At 53.5% G+C, this 22,156-nt stretch overlaps 1 protein-coding gene across 3 annotated transcripts in view; it reads right to left on the bottom strand.

Annotated features, from left to right (window-relative positions):
- Positions 1 to 1,199: 1,199 nt before the first annotated feature.
- LMF1 (lipase maturation factor 1) overlaps positions 1,200 to 22,156 on the bottom strand; it is a 110,598-nt gene continuing 89,641 nt past the window's right edge. For all 3 annotated transcript variants that reach the window (XM_006104928.3, XM_023746048.1, XM_023746049.1), the window contains 5 exons: positions 4,280 to 4,463; positions 3,743 to 3,896; positions 3,255 to 3,438; positions 1,914 to 2,026; positions 1,200 to 1,437 (listed from right to left, as the gene is read on the bottom strand). In XM_006104928.3, coding sequence (XP_006104990.1) covers positions 1,263 to 1,437; positions 1,914 to 2,026; positions 3,255 to 3,438; positions 3,743 to 3,896; positions 4,280 to 4,463 — 810 coding nt within the window. In that variant the 3' untranslated portion in view covers positions 1,200 to 1,262. The remainder of the gene's footprint in view (positions 1,438 to 1,913; positions 2,027 to 3,254; positions 3,439 to 3,742; positions 3,897 to 4,279; positions 4,464 to 22,156) is intronic.

The raw sequence follows: 22,156 nt of genomic DNA, 5'->3' as shown, positions 1-22,156 counted from the left end.
CGCAGGCAGACTTGCTGGCTCCAGGCTCCCTGTCTGAGGCCCTGTCTGTCCGCTGCAGACACAGGGCGCCTGTTTCCCTGTGAGCAGGAACACGGCCTCTCTGTTGGCACCTGGGCCGGCCCCCCAGGCGGCCGGGAGGCTGCTCCACACAGACCTGTACTTGTACCCACCTCTTCCAGCCTCTTGGCCGGCACCACCTCTCCGGGGCTCCCCACAGTATGGCCAGTGCCCTGGATGGCTGGGGGTGGCGGGAGGAAGGGGAGAAGGGAGGGCTGGCAGCATCCCCCTGGCCTCTGTCCCCTGGCTGAGCGGGGCTGGGGCAGCACCACTGGGTGCCAGCTTATTTGTCTGGCAGGACCCTACCCTGTTCACTCACAACTCACGACAGGCAGCAAAGATCCTGGGCTGCACCCAGTTCTCACTGCCACGGGGCCCTGGACTGCCAAGCAAAACATAATTAGTCCACTAACTTCTGACAACTGGGCCTCAGAATTGCACCGTGGGGACCCTGCCGCCCCAGCACCCAGGCTGGGGCTGACGGCTCTGCTGTCCCCCCACCCGCAGGTCAGCAGCGGGAGGCGCCACGGTGTGTGGCTGGGGAGACGTGGTCACTGGGGAGCATGAGGATGCGCTTCGCTCACCGGATGGGGTGGGGGGACAAAGGGCTTCTGGACGCTGGTCACTGGGGAGGAAGGCAGGGCTCAGACCAGCCTTGAGGGGTGTGTGTGGAGCCTGGGGGGGTTCTGAGGAGGGTGGGCATGAGGGGGGATTGGGAGTCTTGGCTTCTCCCCCTCAGTCTGTTCTGGATGTGGTGGGAGCCAACCCCGGGGGCGGGTGGAGGAGAGGCAGGGAGTGAGGACTTCCTCACACCACACCAGGTACACAACAGGGGCTTGGCCACTGGGGGTAAGGGCCTGGCTGTGGACCAGCACCCCAGGTGCCTAGGACCCTGAGGGAGCCCCCTGGCCAGGCCATGGCCAATGGGAGGAACCGAGGCTCCGTGTAGTGGGTGCTGGTGGTCCTGGATCCACCACAGCTCCCTCGGACACCCATGTCTGGGGGCCTGGTAACCAGGGAAATGACCAGGGTGCCTGGGAACCCACTGTGAGGGATGAGGAAAGCACAGATGGCCACCCGCGACCCCAGCACCCCCCCCAATGCCATCCCCTGGTTTGCTTTCCTGGACATCTGGGTGCAGGTGGCGGTGCAGGGGTGCTAATGTCTTCCCACTTTATTTCTTGGTGGACAGGCCCTGGGTCCCTCTATTCCGGTGCTGGGTACGGCCACTCCCGTGACCTAAAGTAGCCCTTCAGGTTCTGGAGGCTGAGTGGAGGGAAGTAGGGGCCGATCCTCTTCCGGATCCACCACTTGCCTTCTGCAGCGTGCAGGCCCCCAGGGCGGCTGAACTTGTACCTGTAGTGCTCTCCCCTGACCCACCTGCAGGGAGGGGAGCGTCAGCCTGCAGCTCCGCCCAGCGTGGCAGCCTCCAGGGGGCCCCAGGCTCAGGGACCCAGGTTCGCACTTCAGGAGGGGCTGTGTGTCTGTCCAGGCGCTCCCTGGTGGGGAGAGGCTGCTCAGGGAGCCAGAGGAGCCCCCATCACAACCAGGCCCTGGACCAGGGGCCGTGTTTAGCCTCTAGGAAGGCTGAGTGCTGGGTGGCAGCTTCCAGAGCCACCAGGATGGAGGCTGGGACTCGCTATAGGAGGCCACCCCCTCCCCCGGAAGCGGGGGTCCTTTCAGCAGGTGAGCGGTGCTGGGGGAAGGGGGTCGCCTGAGGGCCTACGGATCTTTGCACCTGGCACATTTCCAGGGGTGGGGCCTGGCCCCCAGAGCACATACTGCATTTGGGGGAGTAGCGCTGAGAGGCAATGGCCACTGTGGGTGGGGGGTCCCGTCTGGGAGAAGATTCTTACCTGGGGGGGGCCTTGTCCGCAAAGGGGTTAAAGGCCAGCAGGGACAGAACCTCGGCGTCGTTGGCCAGGAGCCTGCCCGCCAGGTGGATGACCCACTCGTGCTGCTCGTAGGTCTGGGGGCAAGAAGAGGAGGGGTGCTTGGGCCGCTGCCCCTGGGTCGGCACTGGGCGCCCACAGGACCAGCCACCAGCCTGAGCCCTGTTGTGGGCAGGAACTGGGGGTGTGTGGCACCCAAGAACCCTCAGGAGAGGGCATGCTCCCTGCTCCCTCCCACCCTCCAGAGGGTCCTGGCCGGCCGGTCACTCCGTCAGGCTGTCGTCCTGGGTGTGTCTCACGCAGGGTGGTCAGTGGCTGCCCTGGGGCTCACACCCCATGGCTTTGGTTTAGGTTCCCCCCAAAGGGGCTGCCAGCTTCTTCTCTCATCTGTCAGCCAGATGTGTGTGAACCGTTCCTTCGTGTGCCGGGTTCCCCGCCCCGTCCTGTGCTTGGGTAACTCGGATGCAGCAGGCACAGGGCCCAGCCAGGCCAGCTCATCTCTGGGCTTTGCCACCTGGGAGCCCTGGGCTGTCACCTGGGCGAGTTGGGTCAGAGGAGATGCGGCTCCTCCAGGCTCTCTGGCCTGAGCTAACGCCTGTCTTGTCTTTTGTGAAGGCGCTCTGAGAAGCCGGCTATGGCTCCTGGTCCTTGTGCGCGGGCATCTGAGAGAGGCCCTGGGACCCACGCCTGAGGGGACCCCCGCTGTGCAGAGGCAGAGCCTGCGTGTACAACAGAGCTCAGGGAGACTGGACCGAAGCCTGGCCTCCGACTCCCGCGCAGCCAGATGCTTGCCTGGGTCCGGGCTGCTCAGGGGGAGGACCCTGCCCCAGGAGGGTGGGAGCCGGGAGCGTGTTGTACGTGCTACTGCCTGGCCTCAGGCCCAGGCCCCGATCTCAGGGCTGACAGCGAGGTGGGCCCTGCCTCTCGGGCTGGGGTGGGGAGTGGATGAAGCTGCTCCATAGTGGACGCCACACCAGGAATCCAGCCCGACCTCCCGTGTCCTCAAGGGCCCTGGTGGGTGGTGTGAGGCTGGTCAGTCGGGGCTGCATGGGCACCCATGGCTGAGAGTGAGTGCTCGGTCTATGACACTGTTTCCAGTGGGGTCTGATATCCCCCCACCTGCCCTGTAGGGGCCCGTGTACCCATGGAGGGCCCAGCCTGCTGACACCTCCATTATAGCCTCTGAGACTCTACAGGAGGGCACCATAGCCTTGGGGATGCTGGAGTGACCGGAGCCTGAGTCCACAATGAGCACTGGACATGGGCACTTGGGGGAGATGGTGGAGCGGGAGGAGAGGGCCTTACCTGGAAGGCTGCGAACCACATGAGCCAGTCGAGGCGGTGGTGGTAAGGGGAGATGAGGCATGGCCGTCTCCTCAGGTCACCCGGCTTGCACTTGAACTCGTAGTCCTCCCACACAGCGTCCGGAGCGCTGGCGTTGGGGCTGGCCGTGCCCTGCAGGATGACCTCTGTTCGCTCCCTGGTGATGCTGTCGGGGAGACCAAGTCAGGGCGGGCGGGGCTCTGTGTAATTGCAGGCGGTGGCTGCCTCTCCACCCAGAGCAGACGGGGGGTGGCGGGGGGACTAGAGTTGTGGACGGAGCAGGAGCAGGTGGGGGCTGGCCTCGGGGAGGGAGAGCAGACCCCTCAACCCCACCCTGGCCAAGAGTGCCCACCTGGCTGGTCAGGGCCGGGCCTCCCTGACCAGGGGTCTCCCATGTGGTGGATGGAGAGGAGAGACCACACCCAGGCCAGAGAGGCAGCCGAGACGGGCCCCCCAGGCATGCGCAGTACCTTCCGAAGGCTCCGTATGTGTTGACGATTCTGAGGGGGTTGAAGGAGCTGTTCATGACCTGCTTGGGGCTCAGCAAGTTGAGGACCACAGGGATGCTGAGCCAGGCGACCAGGACACCCAGTGCCAGGTTGGCCGCCTGCCGCACCATGCAGCCTGGGCTCGGGGAGAGAGGGACAGTGGGTAAGCTTCTGCCCCCTGGGCCGGGGCCCCAACCATAGGGAGGAGCTGAGGCTGTCCCCTGCCCCCTCAGTGGGCCCTCCAGACCCTGGCCTCTGTCCAGCCCCTCTGGGCTCACAGAAGCTGAGGGTGGTGCTGCTGGCCCCCCGCCTGGGAGTCTGGGAAGGGCCTCTGCCCACAGCTCCCATCTCCCCCAGCCAAGGACACTTTCTGAGGCTGATGTGGAAACTGAGTCATGACAACTGCCCTTATGGGGAGGGCCTGGAGTCGCTCAGTAAGAATGGGCCAGCACCTCTGGGGACCAGCTATCCTGGGTCGGGAATAAAGGCCTCTGTCCACGTCCCCAGGTGTCCACCCACCGTATGTCGGCGTGGGCCGGGCCTCCCGGGCTTCCTCCTTCTGCATCTTTAGGACTCGGTCCTTGAGGCTGCCAGGCCCGGAGGGAAATAAGAACCCCAGGGTGGCGTCATCGAAGCAGGCGATGCTGGGCACGATGGTCAGCCAGTTCAGGAAGCTCAGGTTCCCACTGACGATGAGGACCACCTGAGGGACGGAGCAGTGCTCAGCCCCAGCTGAGCGAGACTGAGGACAGCTGCCCTGCCTTGTGCTGGTGGCAGCCTGGCTGTGCGCTCCAGCCGCCTGTGCTCCACTGACTCCACCAGGACTCAGCAACTCACAGAGTCCAAGCAGCCCAGAGGTGCTGGGGCGGAGGGGTTCCAGTTTCTTCCCAGAAGCACACGTGGGTGCCTATGCTATTTCCCAAGAGACCAGGGTGGCAGGCCATGGTCCTGGCCCTGCTCCCCGCCAACGGGCTGCACACCTGGCCTCCCTAGCCCTCTGGCCCGAGGATGACCATGCCCCAAACGACCTTGAAGGCAGACTCTTCCCAGCGCCTCCAGCGAGGGCCCAGTCTGCTGACACCTCCATGCCAGCCTCTGGGACTCGACTTGAGGCCACAGCCAAGGCCGCCCAGATTTCTGACCTCCAGGACTGCGCAGTCACGCGTTTGTATTGTTTGATGCTGTGGTTTGTGTTTGGTGCAGTTGTCACAGTGATTATTAATCAATACAGGCTCAGGGTAGGGCCCTACAGCCTGTGCTCCTCCCCAGGGAGGGGCTCTGATGTCAGGACTGTGCCTGGGTCATGTGGGAGGTGGGTGGGGTTTGCTGTGCTCCCTATCAGGGTTGGGGAAAATGGGGGTGCACTCGCCTATCTGCAGCCTTGTCCTCCACACCCTGGTGACCATGTGCAGGGCCTGGGCACCCTGGGATGGGTGTGGCAGGCTCCTAGCGGGCTGTGTGTTGCGTTACCCTTGGACATGGCTTAGATGGAGCCCAACTTCCTGTACTTTCTCAGTGGCCAGAGGATCAGGGCCAGGCCTGGGCTGTCTGCTGGGCAGCCGTCGGAGAGGGGGGTCACTGCTCCCCCTCAGAGGCCTCGTGCTGCCCAGCTGCATTTGATGCCAGCTCCGTGGTGACCCTGGATGATGCGAGGTCCAGGAAGCCCAAATATGCTTGGGGAGGAACTGGCATGTCCCCTAAATCCCACTGAAATGGTGACCAGGGAGGTGAGGCTGCTCTGTGTCCCGGACCCGCGGGTTCATCTCCCTGGCATGGCACTAACTCGGTGACCCAGAGGCTTTCCAATCAGAACCACCCCAAAAGCCTGAGGCTCCTGCCCAAGAACTAAGGTCATGAATGGATGACGTGCTGACAGCACGGGGATTTCCCACGCCCAGCTGTCACAAGGCCGCATCCTGGAGCGCCTCCCAGCCAGAACTCCCGGAAGTTCCTCCTGCAAGAGCAGTCTCGAAGAGAGCACCTTTGTATGCCCTGTTGCTGGGCGGCTGGGAGTAGGGAGTGTGAATGGTCTTCACTTGAGGGCATCCCACACCCCTCAGAGGGACACGTGCGGGTGTCTTCCTGTCTTGACTGCCGTGAGTCAAGTCTACATGAATATTTACGCAGAGGTGTTGGCAAGTTTGGGGTCATGTGGCAGCCTGACGCCCGAGCCCTGCCCTCCGCCTGGGACTGACAGAAGCTGGCTGATCTCACCTGCTGTTTCCTGTTGGCAGTGACCTTGAGAGTCTCCGCCTGTGCTCGCTGGACTTCACATGTTCTCTGTGAAGTGCTTGTTGAAGTTTCTCCCCATTTAAAAAATAAACAACTGGCTGATTCCTTGGGCTGTAGGGGTCCTCTGTCCGATGTGCTATATTGTGACTGTTCTCTGCCAGCTGGTGTGGCTGCCCTTTTATTTTCGTTATGGTATCTTTGGAAGAGGTTGACGTTTTACTTTTTTTGTGAAGTCCAAGTTACCAATTTTTAAAAAACTTTACAGTTAGTGCTTTTGTGTCCCATCTAAGAAATGTTTGCCTACCCCAAGGTTATAAAGATCTTCTAAAAGGTTTGTAGGTGGAGCTCTGATCCATTAAAAAAAAATCCTCACCCGAGGATATGTTTGATTTTAGAGAGAGAGGAAGGGAGAGAGAAACATTGACTGGATGCCTCCCGCACAGGCCCCGACCGGGAACCGAACACACAACCTTTCATTGTACGAGAACGTGCCAACCAAGGGAGCCACCCGGCCAGGCTGGAACTCTGAGCCATTTGAGTTGGTTTTCCACGTGTGGTGGGAGGTGAAGTTCAGAACTCCTCTCTCCTTGTGGAGACTCAGTATGGATTCAACCCGCCAGCTCCCTTTCAGGCCCAGGAACCGCTCAGGGGGAGAGAAAGTATGAGGGCGAATCGGCCAGGCCTACAGTGCGAGTCCCACGTCCTAGGAAGAGCAGGAAGGTGGCCGCGCCTCCCAGGAGTAGCAAGGAGTGGGAGCAACCAGGACGGGTCAGGAGTCCAGGGTGACGGGCTACGGAGGGAGCAGAGTCGGGTGCTGGAGGTGAGGGGTCGACCGTCCACGGTGGGCGCACAATGTTTGCAGGGAGATGAGCTGCCCGGCCTCAGAAAGAGGAAATAAGAGCCTGGAGCTGGAGGAGGAGCCCAGTGGGCCAGCAACCCACACCCGAAACAAGGGACAGATGGGAGCGGAACCGAATGAGAGCACGGGCACGGGTCACGTGGGGAGAGCGGCCAGATGGACACACTTCCGAAGGGGCTTTGAGAAAAGATGAAACAAGAACAAATCAACAGGGAATTTCATGAAGTTCAACGTGTAAATATCCACACACCTACACAATGAACCCATTTCGAAAGAAACAAGACCCTAATCCAGGGGTCCTCAAACTTTTTAAACAGGGGGCCAGTTCACTGTCCCTCAGACCGTTGGAGGGCCGGACTATAGTTTAAAAAAAAACTATGAACAAATTCCTATGCACACTGCACATATCTTATTTTGAAGTAAAAAAACAAAACGGGAACAAATACAATATTTGTATTTGCATGTGGCCCGCGGGCCGTAGTTTGAGGACCCCTGCCCTAACAAGCCAGCAGTCACTAAACAGACAGCCACCGCCTCCCCACCCGGTGACTTGACAGGTGAGTCTGAATCCCGGAGAGCAGACAGCGGGTCTGGTGCTGTCACTGCAGAAACACGCAGAGAGGGAGCAGCCACAGAAGGAGGTGAGATGACGACGTGGGGGTGACGGCTGCCCACCTGCACCAAAGGCACTCCTCCTTGGATGGCAGCAGGGACCTGTCATCTCTGTGTGGCCCAGCCCCGGTCGCCTTAGCCCTTCTCCAAGGCTGAGCGAAACGTGGCTGATGCCCCGTCCCTTACTCTCTGAACGGTAACTAAGGCTGGTATGATCCCAGCAGCCTGGAGGAACACGAGGTCACAGACGACGGCCTAATGAGGGTCTGCGGAGGAGCCAGGCTTTCGATGGGTCTTGTCAGTTTTATGGGTCACGATGGAGTTTTATGATGTGTGACACGAGGGACTGGATTCACAGCTCTCCCAGCATTAATCTGGAAAACTAGTTTTCCTGGCTCTGAGCCCAAAAATTATTTCTTCTTCTTCTCTGTCTATATTAATAAACCCCATGCCAGAAACATGGCCTAGCCTGTACCTGCTCTGGGCTGGCGAGCTGCTTCCTGGAGTCTGTGGAGCGCCACGGGCTCCCGACAGCTTGGGCATCGGGCGCCGATACTGTGGCTATTGCAGGAACTGTGCAGGCGACAGGTGGGAACTGTGCAGGTGCCCCGTACCCCAGCCCCCTCTTCCACCATGGGGCAAGGTGTGGGGCTGGGACTGAGCCCTTTGGGTGCTGTGGCAGGATGCCCGGAGCCCTGGGGCCACTCCTGCGCCGGCCTCTTTCACACCCCCCTTGTGGTCGGTCTGCGCCAAACTCGCCCAGGATGGGACGAGAGCGTCCCTCTCACTGGCCCTCCTCCTGTGGGTCCGACCTCCAGTTTTCATCCCCACAGACCTCTCCCACCTGTGCTGGCGACTTGCGGGGACGATGTCAGAAGCTCCCCTCTCTGGCATCTTGGCTGCTCATGTGCTAGCTGCCCAGTGGCTCTGCACCTTCTGGTAAATGCCTCACGCTGCCGGGTGTGGCTCAGTGGACAGCGGGGCTGCTGCATCTGGAGTCCCCTCTCTGTGGCTCAGCCGTGTGGCTAAGGCCCACTGCGCAGTGGGTCAGGACAGGACAGCCACTACCCTGAGGGGCTGTGGTCTGGGGGCACGTGGTGAGAAAGCAACGATGGTCCTTCCTTGCTCAGTTCACAGCTGAGATGGCTGCCAAAGCCAAGGAGACCCAGAGCATGGCTTCCCTTCCACTAGAAATGCTACACGGATGCCCCTCAGGGCCTCAGTGAAGATGCTGCAAGAGGGAGATGGAGGGCGGACAACCAGCTCCTGCCCTTGGTGCCCACAGGCCTCAGGGAGGCCTGGTTCCAGAAGCTCCCCTCTGGCCCAGCCGGGACACTGTCCTGTGCTGGGAGGGTGACGGGGTACAGGCCTGGGGGGAACAACCTCACACCTGCCCTCAGAGCAGGCCCTGCAGGAAGCTGATGGATTCGGGCAGCTTCCCGTCCTCACACTCCCCACCTGCAGAGCCCTCTTGCCCTGTGGCGCCCTGTCCTCTGCGGCGGCTGCCCTCTGGGAGAAGCGCCACACCCACCTCCACCCTGAAGGCTTGTCTGGGCCACACACGCCCTCCATCAATGCTCGGACCACCAGCAGACAGGGCCACCATGACCTGCAAGACTTAGCAGGGTGGGATGGTGGCTGACTGGGTGCTGACCTGCCCAGAGAGCCCACCTGTGGGCCTGCTGGCCTGGCCTCTCAGCACATGCACTGAGGCACAGTCTCGCCTTCTGGCCAATCACGGCTCCTCTGAGACCCAGAAGGCCTGGTGCAGGGAGAGGCGTGCAGAGAAACCCAGGCCAAAACACCGCTAACATGAAAGAACCCTGCTCAGTAAATGGCGTTATTCATCTACACCCGCTGTAACAAGGAGCACAACGTAAGAACTGTAACAAGTGCAGAGCAGAGTGGGAACTGCTGAAGTCTGAGCCAGTGGTTTGGAAAGGTGACTTGAGAAATCCCGCCTACATGTGTGCAGAAACGGAAGAACTGATGAGGGAAATGATACAGGTCCAGCCAAGTCGCTGGCTTTGTGATCAGCTTTCCAGGAGAAGGATGATGTGAAGAGAGAGAACTGAGGTTCCCGATGCGGGAGCAGCCGGGCCTCGGGTACAGGACGGGTCACAGGAGCGCGACGCGGCCCTCACGGTCTGGCAGTTTCTCGTTTCCAAGGATGAATCGGAGTAAAAACAATACAAACATTTAGACTGAAAATATAAAAAAATGAATAAAAAAGCCAAGAAGGAAAACATGGGAAAGGTAGTCCAGAAGGGTCAAGCCTCTCGCCTAAACACTGGAAAACAAGGCCCCGGAGCAGTGCTGGGCGGAGGACCTCGCTCTGTGCTAGGTCTGCCCACGTGCGGGCTCCTGGTGAGGGCACAGAGAGGGTCTCGCACAGGCTGCCCACTCCCCTCTTGTGAACGTCGCTGGGCATGGCGGGCGGGGGCAGGCACATCTGTGCAGTCATGGGACTTCTTGGCAGCCACGGGAACGTTTGGAAGGATAATCAGGACACAGCCTCCAAGTCTGGCTCCCAGCTGAGAACTGAACAACGTGGCTGTGTCCACCCCGTTCCATCTTTAAACACCTACTACTGGGGACCAGGACCGAGGACAGTCCCAGAGACACCCCGCACCAGCGCCCTCTCCCGCACCTCCATCCTGCCTGCTTCCTGGAAACCACTCGGGGTCACGCTCCCAGGCGTGCACTTCCTTCCACTGTGGGGAGCAGAGCTGGTCAGAAAAGGCCTCAGGTTGTCCCAAAACCACACAGAGGAGCGGCAGCCGGGCACACCACCTCCACCCTCCTTACCCCCAGAAGCAGGGCCCAAGTCCGTGCCATCCTATCCTGCCCCCGGCTCTGACTTCACATTCCAGGGATGAGAGTGTTCAAGGTTAAAACTCCACCAGAGATTTCTGCTCCAGGCCAAGAGGGAGGAAGTAGTACTGGAACCTCCTCCGCCAACACAAACAACTGGATATTGAACAAAACAGATGAAGCAACTGTTGTGTGACATGTGGCTTCGGCCCTGCAGGACTCTTGACTCGAGAGAGAAGGGAAACAAACAGACCTGTGATGGCCCCAGTGCGGAGGCATTTAGCACTCACACAGGAGGGAGCCCGGGAAGGCAGAGCTTGAAGGTGGGTAGGTCGAGGGCTGGAGCTCGCCACACAGAAGGCAGCCCACAAACAAGGAGCTGTAGGAATCAGCGAGTCCCTGTGAGTCTCTGCCAACCACTGTGCTCACAGGCACACAGGAGCCGCCATAGGGCCAGGGAGAGAGCACTACCCAAAGGGCTGGCAGGTGCCCAGGGCACACAGGTGTGGGAGACGTGGAGCTCTGATGAACCCATGTGGGGAGGCCTCGTGGGAAGCCAGCTGTGCAGCAGGGATCCCAGTGCCGTCCCACGAGCAGGCGGACTGAGCCTGCAGTGAAGGCTGTTTTAGACCCACTCGGAGGATGTGAAGATGAGCGTCAAGATGATGAAACTGATTTGCAAGTAAATCAACTGCTTGTCAGGAAGAGAATTCAACACCCAACACAATGGCCAGTATCCAGTCAACAGTTAACAGATGGGCAAGTTAGTAGCAGCGTGGAAGCCACAGCTGGAGAAAAGGATAGGTTCATGAAGCAGAATCAGAAACAGGAGATGATCTGGAGCAAGCAGATGAGAATGCTAAAACAGCTACCATCAATAAATTAAAGGATTTAAAAGAAAGCATGGTCATAACTAAGAGAAATAGGAACATGATAAAGAAGAAACAAGAAGTAATTCAAGATTTTTTTTTTCTTTTTGAGAGACACAGAGGGAGAAAGCATGACACATCGATATGAGAGAGAAGTGTGGATCAGTTGCCTCTGGTGCACTCCTGACTGGGGATCAAACCTGTAACCTTTCTGGTTACAGGACGATGCTCCACCAACGGAGCCACCTGGCGGGTGTTAATTCGAGATTTTTAAAGGTAACATATGAAATGGAGAGGCTTCAGACAAAACTGACACAAAGAAAGAAAAGTTAGTGGCTGAGTGAGAACTTTCTCCACTGCAGCACAGAGTGCACCAGAGCTGAGCGGCCCCTCAGGGACCTGGGGACACGCACTCTGTTCTAAAACATGTTGGTTTATGTCCCAGAAAGGGAAGGTCAGCAGAAACAATAATGAAGAAATCATGTCCAAACAGCCTCCTAATTTGATGAAAACTATAAATGCAGAGATCAGAGAAGCCTAGGAAACCATAAACAGGACAAACACAAAGAAATTCACACCATGGCACAGCAAGTCAAACTGCTGAAAACCAGTGGGAAAGAGAAAGATATGAAGCAGCCAGAGAGGAGGTTGCATGACAAACCAGGACAGAGGACAAGTGTTTGGGCAAAAATAACAGACGGGTCTTCACTGAAAGACAATGCCATCAGGCTGCAGCATCACAGCGAGGAAAGACCCTTAGAAGACGGTGGTGGAAGTAGACATCCATCAGCAGCCTCCACGAAGACACATTAAAAAACAATGGAACATTCTTCCAGCAGCAGGAACACGATTTCTGTGGAGACCTGGGTCTGCACAGAGAAAAGCAGGGTGTCGAAAATGGTGAACATGTGGATTAATACTAAATATCTGAAAAAATCTTTAAAATTTTTCCTAAACATAATTATTTATTTAAAAAATTTATGTATGATAGTTATGGTTGTTGAGAACAATGGTTGTAAAGATTATACTGGCAAGCGAAAACAACCACACAGATGCTGTGTAGCTGTGATCATGGCATGTGCACTTCTGTGACAGGACTCTCTACCACAGCCTCGGCCCACGCTGCAGACTTTCTTAAAAACTGTTGCCCGGCCAGTGTGGCTCAGTGGTTGAGTGTCGACCTATGAACTAGGAGGTCACGGTTTGATTCTCTGTCAGGGCATATGCCTGGGTTGTGGGCTCGATCCCCATTGTGGGGAATGCAGGAGGCAGCTGAAAAATGATTCTCTCTCATCATTGATGTTTCCATCTCTCTCTCCCTCTTCCTTCCTCTCTGAAATCAATAGAAATATATTAAAAACAAAAAAACAAAACTGTCTTGGACATTTTTAAAGCCCCAGGCAGGTGGTAATTGGACTCAGTGTGTCATGTGTCTCTTGCTGAGTGGCCCAGGCCCAGCACGGGTGACAGCCAGCCTTGGTTGCACCCAATCAAGACAGAAAAAAAAGAAAAAAAAGGAAAATAGTTCAAGGGACCTCTGGGATAACATCAGACACAACAATATTTGCATCATAGAGGTACCAGAAGGAGAAAAGATAGAGTAAGGGATTGAAAACCTATTTGAAGAAATAGTGATGAAAAACTTCCCTAACCTGGTGAAGGAAATAGACATGCAAGTCCAGGAAGCATAGAGACTTGTGTATGATGGTTATGGTTGTTGAAAACAATGCTACTAAACAATGAATGGGTTAACAATGAGGTTAAGAAAGAAATCAGAGAGAGTCCCAAATAAGATGAACCCAAAGAGGCCTACACCAAGACACATTATAATAAAAACTAGAGGCCCGGTGCACGAAATTCGTGCACGGGGGTGGGGGGTGTTCTTCAGCCCAGCTGTGCCCTCTCGAAGTCCGGAAGCCCTCGGGGGATGTCTGACTAATGGCTTAGTGCTGCTGCGGAGGTGGGAGAGGCTCCTGCCACTGCCACTGCGCTCACCAGCAGTGAGCCTGGCTTCTGGCTGAGTGGCACTCCCCCTGTGGGAGCGCACTGACCACTAGGGGGCAGCTCCTGCATTGAGCGACTGCCCCCTGGTGGTTAGTGTGCATCATAGCGACTGCTCATTCCGCTGTTCGGTCGATTTGCATATTAGCCTTTTATTATATAGGATGGCAAAGGTTAAAGACAAAGAGAATCTTAAAAGCAGCAAGAGAAAAGCAGTTAGATACCTAGAAGGAAGTTCTCATAGGGCTGTCAGGTTATTTTTCAACAGACAGAGGGTGGCTGAATGGATAAGAAAACAAGATTCATACATACGCCGTCTTCAAGAGATCCATTTCAGATTGAAAGACACACAGACTGAAAGTAAAGACATGTATTTCATACAAATGGAAACAACAACAACAAAAAAGCTGGGATAGCAATACTTCTAACAGACAAAGGAGATTTTAAAACAAAGGGTATAATTAGAGACAAAGAATGATATTGCATAATGATAAAGGGATCAATCCAGCAAGAGGCTATAACCCTTATAAACATTTATGCACCCAAAATAGGAGCATCTAAATACATAAAGCAAGTGTTGATGAACATAAAGGGAGGGGTCAACAGTAATACAGGGATAGTAGGGGACTTTAACACTCCATTGACATCAATGGATAGATCATCCAGACTGAAAATCTGCAAGGAAACAGTGGCCTTAAATGACACATTAGACCAGATGGATTTAATTGATATTTTAGAGCATTTCACCCCAAAGCAGCAGAATATACATTCTTTTTAAGCACACATGGAACATTTTTCAGGACAGACCACATGTTAGGCCACAAAACAAGTTTCAATAAATTTAAAAAGACTGAAATCATATCAAGCATCTTCTTCGACCACAATGGTCTGAAACTAGAAATCAATGACAAGAAAACTGAAAACATACAAACATATGGAGGCTAAAATACATGCTACTAAACAATGAATGGGTTAACAATGAGGTTAAGAAAGAAAGAAAAAGATGGCTTGAGACAAATGAAAATAAAAACACAGCCAAACCAGTGTGGCTCAGTGGTTGAGCATCAACTGAGGAACTAAAAAGTCACCTGTTCGATTCCTGGTCAGGGCACATGCCTGGGTTGTGGGCTTGATCCCCAGTAGGGGGCGTGCAGGAGGCAGCCCATTTATGATGTTCTTCTCTTATTGATGTTTCTATCTCTCTATCCCTCTCCCCTCATCTCTCTATAAAAACCAAACCAAATAAAAAACATATTAAAAAAAGAAAATGAGCCCTGACCAGTTTGGCTCAGTGGATAGAGCGTCGGCCTGCGGATCGAAGGGTCCTGGGTTCGATTCCAGTCAAGGGCATGTACCTTGGTTGTGGGCATATCCCCAGTGAGGGGTGTGCAGGAGGCAGCTGATCGATGTTCCTCTCTCATCGATGTTTCTAACTCTCTATCCCTCTCCCTTCCTTGCTGTAAAAATTCAATAAAATATATATTTTTTTAAAAAAACAAGTTATAAAAAAAGAAAATGAAAACACAATGACCCCAAATGTATGGGACACAGTGAAAACAGGAAAATCATAGCATTACAGGCCTATCTCAAGAAACAAGAAACATCTCAAACAATCTAACCTACACCTAAAGAAACTAGAAAAAGAACAAAGCCCAAAGTGAGTAGAAGGAAGGAAATAATAAAGATCAGAGCAGAAATAAATGAAATAGAGTCTTAAAAAATTACAAAAGTTTAATGAAACCAAGAGCTGGTTCTTTGAAAAGATAAACAAAATTGATAAACCTTTAACAAGACTCAAGAAAAAAAGAGGACCCCAATGAATAAAATCAGAAATGAAAGATGAGAAGAAACAACTGACACCACAGAAATACAAAGGATTATAAGAAAATACTACAGACAATTATATGCCAACAAACTGGACAATCTGGAAGAAATAAATAAATTCCTAGAAACATACAATCTTCCAAGAAGAAAGAGAAAATCTGGACAAACTAATAACTACTAATGAAATTGAGTCAATAATTAAAAAACTCCCAACAAAAGTCCTGGGCTGAATGGTTTCACAAGTGAATTTTACCAAATATTCAAAGAACTGACACCTATCCTTCTCAAACTATTCCAAAAAATTCAAGAGGAGGGAAGGCTTCCAAGCTCATTTTATGAGGCTAGCATTACCATGATTTCAAAACCAGACAAAAACATTACAAAAAATGAAAATCATAGACAAGTACCCCTGATTAACATAGCTGCAAAAATCTTCAACAAAATATAAGCAAACTAAATTCAGCAATACATTAAAAAGAACATATACCATGATCAAATGGGATTTATTCCTGGGGTTCAGGTTGGTTCAATCTCCACAAATCAATTAATGTGATACACCACAAACAAAAAGGATAAAAATCATATGATCATATCAATAGATGCAGAAAAAGCATTTGACAAAATCTAGCATCCGTTTATGATAAAAACTCTCAGCAAAGTGACAAAGAGGGATCATACCTGAACATAATAAAGGCCATATCTGATAAACCCACAGCTAACATCATACTCAATGGGGAAGAACTAAACGCATTTCCCTTAAGATCAGGAACCAGACAGGAATATCCACTTTCACCACTCTTATTCAACACTAGAGGCCCCGTGCACGAAAATTTGTGCACTGGGGAGGTGGGGGTCCCTTAGCCTGGCCTGCGCCCTCTCGCAGTCCGGGAGCCCTCAGGGGATGTCCGACTGACAGCTCATGTCCCTCTGTGGGATGTCCCTTTGTGGGAGGCAACCAGGCAGGCTGATCAGGGAATGGCGCTGGCCAGCAAGCGGCCGACCCCGCCCCCCCCATCAGCCCTCTGCCACCGCTCCCCTTACCCACATCGCCATCCCCTCCCTCTGCCCACTAGCACTCGCCTTGGCTGGCCTGCTGACCGGCTCCGCCCCCCCGCCGACTGGTCATTCTGCCATTCAGTCGATTTGCATATTATGCTTTTATTATATAGGATAGTACTGGAAGTCCTAGCCACAGCAATCAGACAAGAAGAAAAAATAACAGGTATCCAAATTGGAAAGGAAGAAGTAAAACTGTCATTGTAATTTCCATACTACCTAAAGCAATCTATAGATTCAATACAATCCCTATTAAGATACCAATGTCATTTTTCACAGAACTAGAACAAATAATCCCAAAATTTATATGGAGCTACAAAAGACCCTGAAGAGCCACAAAACTCTCGAGAAAGAAGAACAAAGTTGAAGGCATAATGTTACCTGATATCAAACTATACTACAAGGCTATAGTAATCAAACCATGTGGTACTGGCATAAAAAAGACACATAGATCAATGGAACAGAATAGAGAGCCCAGAAATAAAGCCACGCTTATATGGTTAATTAATCTATGACAAAGGATGTAAGAATATACAATGGGGTAAAGACAGTCTCTTCAATAATTGTGTTGGAAACTGGTCAGACATGCAAAAAAATAAAACTAGACTCCTTCTTACACCATGTACAAGAATGAGCTCAAAATGGATTAAAGATTTAAATGTAAGACCGGAAACCATAAAACTCCTAGAAGAAAACTTAGGCAGTAAACTCTTTGACATTGCTCTTAGTAATTTTTTTTGGACATATCTCCTCAGGTAAGGGAAATAAAACAAAAAAAATAAATGAGACTACATCAAACTAAAATGTTTTGCAAAGCAAAGGAAACCATCAACAAAACGAAAACACAACCTACCAAATGGGAGAAGATATTGGCCAATGATACATTGATAAGGGGTTAATATCCAAAATTTATAAAGAATCCACACAACACTAAAAACCCACAAAAATCCAATTAAAAATGGGCAGAGGAACCAAACAGACATTTCTCCAAAGAGGACATACAGAAGGCCAATAGACAAATGAGAACATGCTCAGGGTCACTAATCATCAGAGAAATGCATATGAAGACCACATATCACCTCACACTTGTCAGAAAGGCTATCATCAACAAAGCAACAGAAAGTTTTAGTGAGGATTTGGAGAAAAGGAAACCCTTGTGCACGGTTGGTCGGATTACAAATTGGTGCAGCCACTATGGAAAACAGTATGGAGGTTCCTCAATAAATTAAAAATAGAACCAACTTATGACTCAGCCATTCCAAGTTTGAGTATACAAAGAAATCTAAAACACTAATTCAAAAAGATACACGAATCCTCATGTTCATTGCTACATACTTTACAATAGCCAAGATATGGAAGCGACCTACGCAGTCCATTAATAGACGACTGGATAAAGAAGATGTGGTACATATATACAATGGAATATAACTTGGTCATAGAAAAAAACAAAATCTTACCATTTACATCAACATAGATGGACTTAGAGGATATTATGCTAAGTGAAGTGAATCAGACTGAAAAGACAAACACTGTATGGTTTCACTATATATGGAATCTGAAAAAACGCCCAAAACAAATGAAAAAAACACACAGAAAATAAACTGATGGTTACCAGATGGGAGGAAGGGCTGGGAGACTGGGTGAAAAAGGTGAAGGGATTAAGAAGTATAAATTGGTAGTTACAAATAGTCACGAGGATATGAATTACAGCATAGGGAATATAGTCAATAATGAAAGTACCAAGGGGGACTCTTGGTGCCCCTAGGGTCGCTGTCCACTCCAGACAGGTGAGGGCCATACCCCAGTGGCATGAACAGAGGCCCTGAGATGTGGCCCTGAGATGCCGCATGGCTCCTGCGATTGGTGATGCTGCAGAGGCTCCAGGGGGCTTTTCCTGGCTTTGATTTGGAACCCTGTCATCTGCTAGCTGTAACCCGAGTCTTCCTGGGGGGCAGACAGCCCAGGCTATCCCTGATGCTCCACAATTCCACCCACCCATGTGAATAAGGGCGTTTGGTGGTGGCCAATAGGGCAGACCTGACCAGGGCCCTCAGTGAGTGACAGACTCCCAGGGGAGGGGGTCCAACTGCTCAGCACAGGCAGGGATGGGACCCACGTGGGGTCTTCTTCAGTCTTTGAAAAAAAGAATTGGAAAAACAACCAGCTACCCCACAACCCCACATAAGCACCAGAGAGCGGTCCATATCCCTGCAGCCCTGGTGCTTCCAGCCTGGCCATCTGATGCTGTGGTAGACATCAGCCTGGGCCATTCGAGTGAGGACACAGCACAACCAGGCCAAGACACCTCCCGGGAGTCAAGCCTTCTTCCTGAGGTTCTGGGTGGCGTTGCTGTCCATTTGGCACCACTATCTTGATGGTGGCACCAGTCCTGCTCCTGAAGAGGCCATGTTAGCCCAGCCTCAGCTCTTTGCCGGGGGCCTTCAGCTCTGCTGCAGACCTGGGTGCAGGAGCCGTGTGGAGCCAGCCCCTGGGAGGGTCATTTCTCTGTACAGTGGCAGGAGCACCAGCCCCACCTGGTGCCTGGCCCACATGACCATGATCCAGAATGGTCTGGTACGACAGGACCCTCAAGGCCTGACAGGTTTCTCTGGGTGAGAATGCAGGAGTGCACTTCGAAAGGCATGGTCACATGGCCCTAATGACCTCTGAGCAGTGCCTGGCCTCCTGGGGTTCCTGTCTTAGTGGGTCCAGGTGGGGTGGCCCCCGCACAAGCATATTTCCAAAGAACTCCCCCGGGTTATTCTAACGTGAGTGCAGCTGGGTGGCCCTGACCTAGAGAACTAGGGTTCAACAGTTTTGGGGAAGAAACCCTGTTTCTAATAAAGCAGTAGAAACCATGGGGACATCACTTGGCTGTGCTCAGAGCCCTTGTCAGGCACACACCGGCCGTGTGTCCCCATCCAGCCCATCCCCCTTTATCTGCCCCATCCAGCTGGACGGCCATGTTTTTAACAGGAAAAATGGAGCCTGGCGTCACGTGCGTGGCCCCAGTGTGCGGAGGGGTCTGCGATCTTTCTTGGCTTTGCTGCAGCATCTCCTCTGAGGGAAATGACTCCATCACACTGTCCATCTGTGTTTACACTGGCCGGTGGAGCCTTAATTGCACCCTCAGTGCACCATGCAGCCTGCAGGAGACCCGAATGGGGCAGTGGACCAAGGCCTGTGCTGGGGCGGCTGGAGCGGGACTGTGGGCAGGAAGATGAGTGGTGAGCGCTGGAATCTCAGGCCCAGGAGACGCTGCAGCAGATGTTCTAGGATGACACAACACGGCCCCGAGGAGGGAGGGATGGGCTTCTGGAACTCCCTGCTGGGCTCTCAGCTTGCACGGCCTTGCAGAGGACACATGCATACTTGCAGGAGACTTTCTGCAACCAGGAGTCCAGGGGCAGCTATCCCGAGACCCCAATCTGGGCAAGGAACTCAGGCCGGTGGAGGCAGCTCTCTGTGCCCACAGCCATGGGGATGGCCCACTGTGAGACAGCTCCAGGACTCCAGCCAAAGTCAGAGATTAGAAAGAGCAGGACGTGGTGGGAGGTGAAGGAGGTCTGGGATCCAAGAATTTGGTCTGCACTGACCAGGAGCGTTGCCTGGCGAATGCCCGTCCTGTGCTAGGTTGGGCTGTCTGCCCAGCCCCACGGTGGAAGCCGACCGCCCCTTCCAGGGTCTCTGCCTCAAGCTCGTGGCTTGGCATTAGAGCAGGGGGCTGAGGCTGGGGTGGTGCCCCTCTCTGATAGACAATGGCCTTGCAGAATCCTCCGGAACAGCTGTGTAAACTCAGCGTGGGAGGAGGTAAGGTGCTCATATCCTCAATCCTCTCCCAAAGGAATGGACGGAAACAAACAGAACCAGAAACGCCTCTTGGGGTCTCAGGCAGAGACCGGAGGTTGGCCCCTGTCAGGGTCCCTCATAAACGCATGTGGTGCACCTAACACAGGCCACTCCCCGAAGCCCTATGCAGCCGCCCCATGGAGAGCTGAACACCTGCCAGGAGCCTGCAGCCTGTAGCCCCCAACCTGAGACCCCACACTGCCTGCCAGGGGGCGGGACACGCTGCAGCTGTGCCAGCTGGCCATTCGTCCTCTCTGCTCTGGACACCTTAGGCCTGACTCCTGAAGGCGCGACAGACCAGGCCTCGGAGAAGAGCCCAGCTCTGGGGTTCTCCTGCCTTGTCCTGGGCATGGTGTGGGGCTGGAGAGGACAACAGGGGGGCATGCTTGGACCAGGGGCTCCCAGGACCTTCAGGGGGTGGAAGGCAAATATGCGGGCTGGTCTTCTGGAATAATGTCCAGAGCTGCGGGTTGGTAGCAAGACCCTTCAAGGTCTGCTCTGGCCCTCTCCTGCCCAGTGCTTCTGGGCCACTATGATCCACCACTGTCCACCCGGGCAGCAGAACCCAGAACTCAGTCAAGATCCAGCCATTTGGCCTGAGGCTGCTGGGAGTCATTTATACCTGAGCCCTGGGGCCACCACCCATCCCCCTTCCCCGCCTGGGTGTCGGGTGCCCTGGCTGGGACAGGATTCAGACACGCCGCCAGGCCAGGTCCAGAGAGCTGGTCCTCGCCCTGACCCGCCGTGAGACTCGATCCAAGTGCACTGTGAACAAACAAGGGCATCTGAGGCCCCTGGCTCAGTGGCCAATATGAGGATCTTCCCGGATCTGATTTACACACGCACCAGTAACCAAACTTCGTTCAATTATTTTTTTAGGTAATAGGACAACTTGTTTTTCATTAGCGCTTGTCAAAGCCAGCTGCAGCTGAGTGGGACAGAAAGCCAGTCAGTGCAGCCTGAGGGACGCCTGAAGGGTCCCCACAGGCCCAGTTGAGTTTATAGCCCTCAGAGGGTCCCACTGATTCAACACTTATAAAAGCAGCAAAAGCAGTGACTAATTAATGCCCTGCAGCCCCGAGAGTGGGTCTCGGTCACCTGGTCGCCATGAAGTCATAGCAGGCCTCACTCCTCGGAGGCTGTGCCAGGCAGGGGCCTCTGGGCTGCCTCAGAACCGGACCTATGTTCTCCACTGGGAGGGGAAGGCGCGAGCCACGGGCTGGGCATCCTCAGACAACAGGGGAAGGTCCAGCATGAGGTGGCGCCCATGCTGGTGGATGCTCAAGCCTCTACCGGGAGCCTTGTCCACTGGCTTGAGACCACAGGGCCATAGGGGCCTCATGGCGCGTGGAGTGGGGAGAGTGCAGAATGCCCTTGGCTGCTGGCAAGGGTCACTGGCCAGCCAGGGCTCTATTCAGCCAGCTCTGGACAGTTTATGGATAAACTGTGGTACATCCAGACAATGGAATATTATTCAGCAATGAAAAGAAATGCGCTCTCAAGCCACAAAAAGACAAGAGGAACCTCAAATGCATATTACCGCATAAAGAAGCCAGCCTGAAACACTACATCCTTGATACTTCTAACTACATAACACTCTGGAAAAGGTAAAACTATGAGACAGTAAAGAGATCAGTGGTTGACAGGGGTTGGGGGGCAGGGGGAGGAATGAACCTCGAGAGCACAGAGGACTGAGGGCAGTGACATTGCTCTCCGTCCATACTACAATGATGGCTACATGGCATGTACATCTGTCCAAACCCACAGAAAGTACGGCACCCGAGTGACCTGTAGTGTAAACGGAACTTCAGTTAAGGATGAAGTACCAATGTTGGCTCACCAGTTATAACTAACCTATCACAAGATGTTCATGATGGCGAAACTGTGCGGGGAGAGGGGGATAAGGGAATCCTCTATACCAGGGGTGGGCAAACTTTTTGACTCGAGGGCCACAATGGGTTCTTAAACTGGACCGGAGGGCCGGAACAAAAGCATGGATGGAGTGTTTGTGTGAACTAATATAAATAGGGACAGAGACAGTTAAAGCATTCTAAGGCTTTAGGCCTTGACGGTGCAAAGATAGGGATTAAATTTAGACTTTCAGTCCGCGGGCCGTAGTTTGCCCACGGCTGCTCTATACACGCTGCTCAGTTTTCTGTAAATCTAAAACTGTTCTAAAACAGTCTATTAATTGAAAAACAAAAAACAGAGCGAAAATACTGGGGCCGTGACAGCAAATGAGCAGGTAGGGACAGAGACAGTTAAAGCATTCTAAGGCTT

Source organism: Myotis lucifugus, unplaced genomic scaffold, assembly GCF_000147115.1.
Source record: "Myotis lucifugus unplaced genomic scaffold, Myoluc2.0 scaffold_622, whole genome shotgun sequence".
NCBI classification, from domain to species: domain Eukaryota; kingdom Metazoa; phylum Chordata; class Mammalia; order Chiroptera; family Vespertilionidae; genus Myotis; species Myotis lucifugus.
This window is presented reverse-complemented; position numbering and strand designations above follow the sequence as displayed.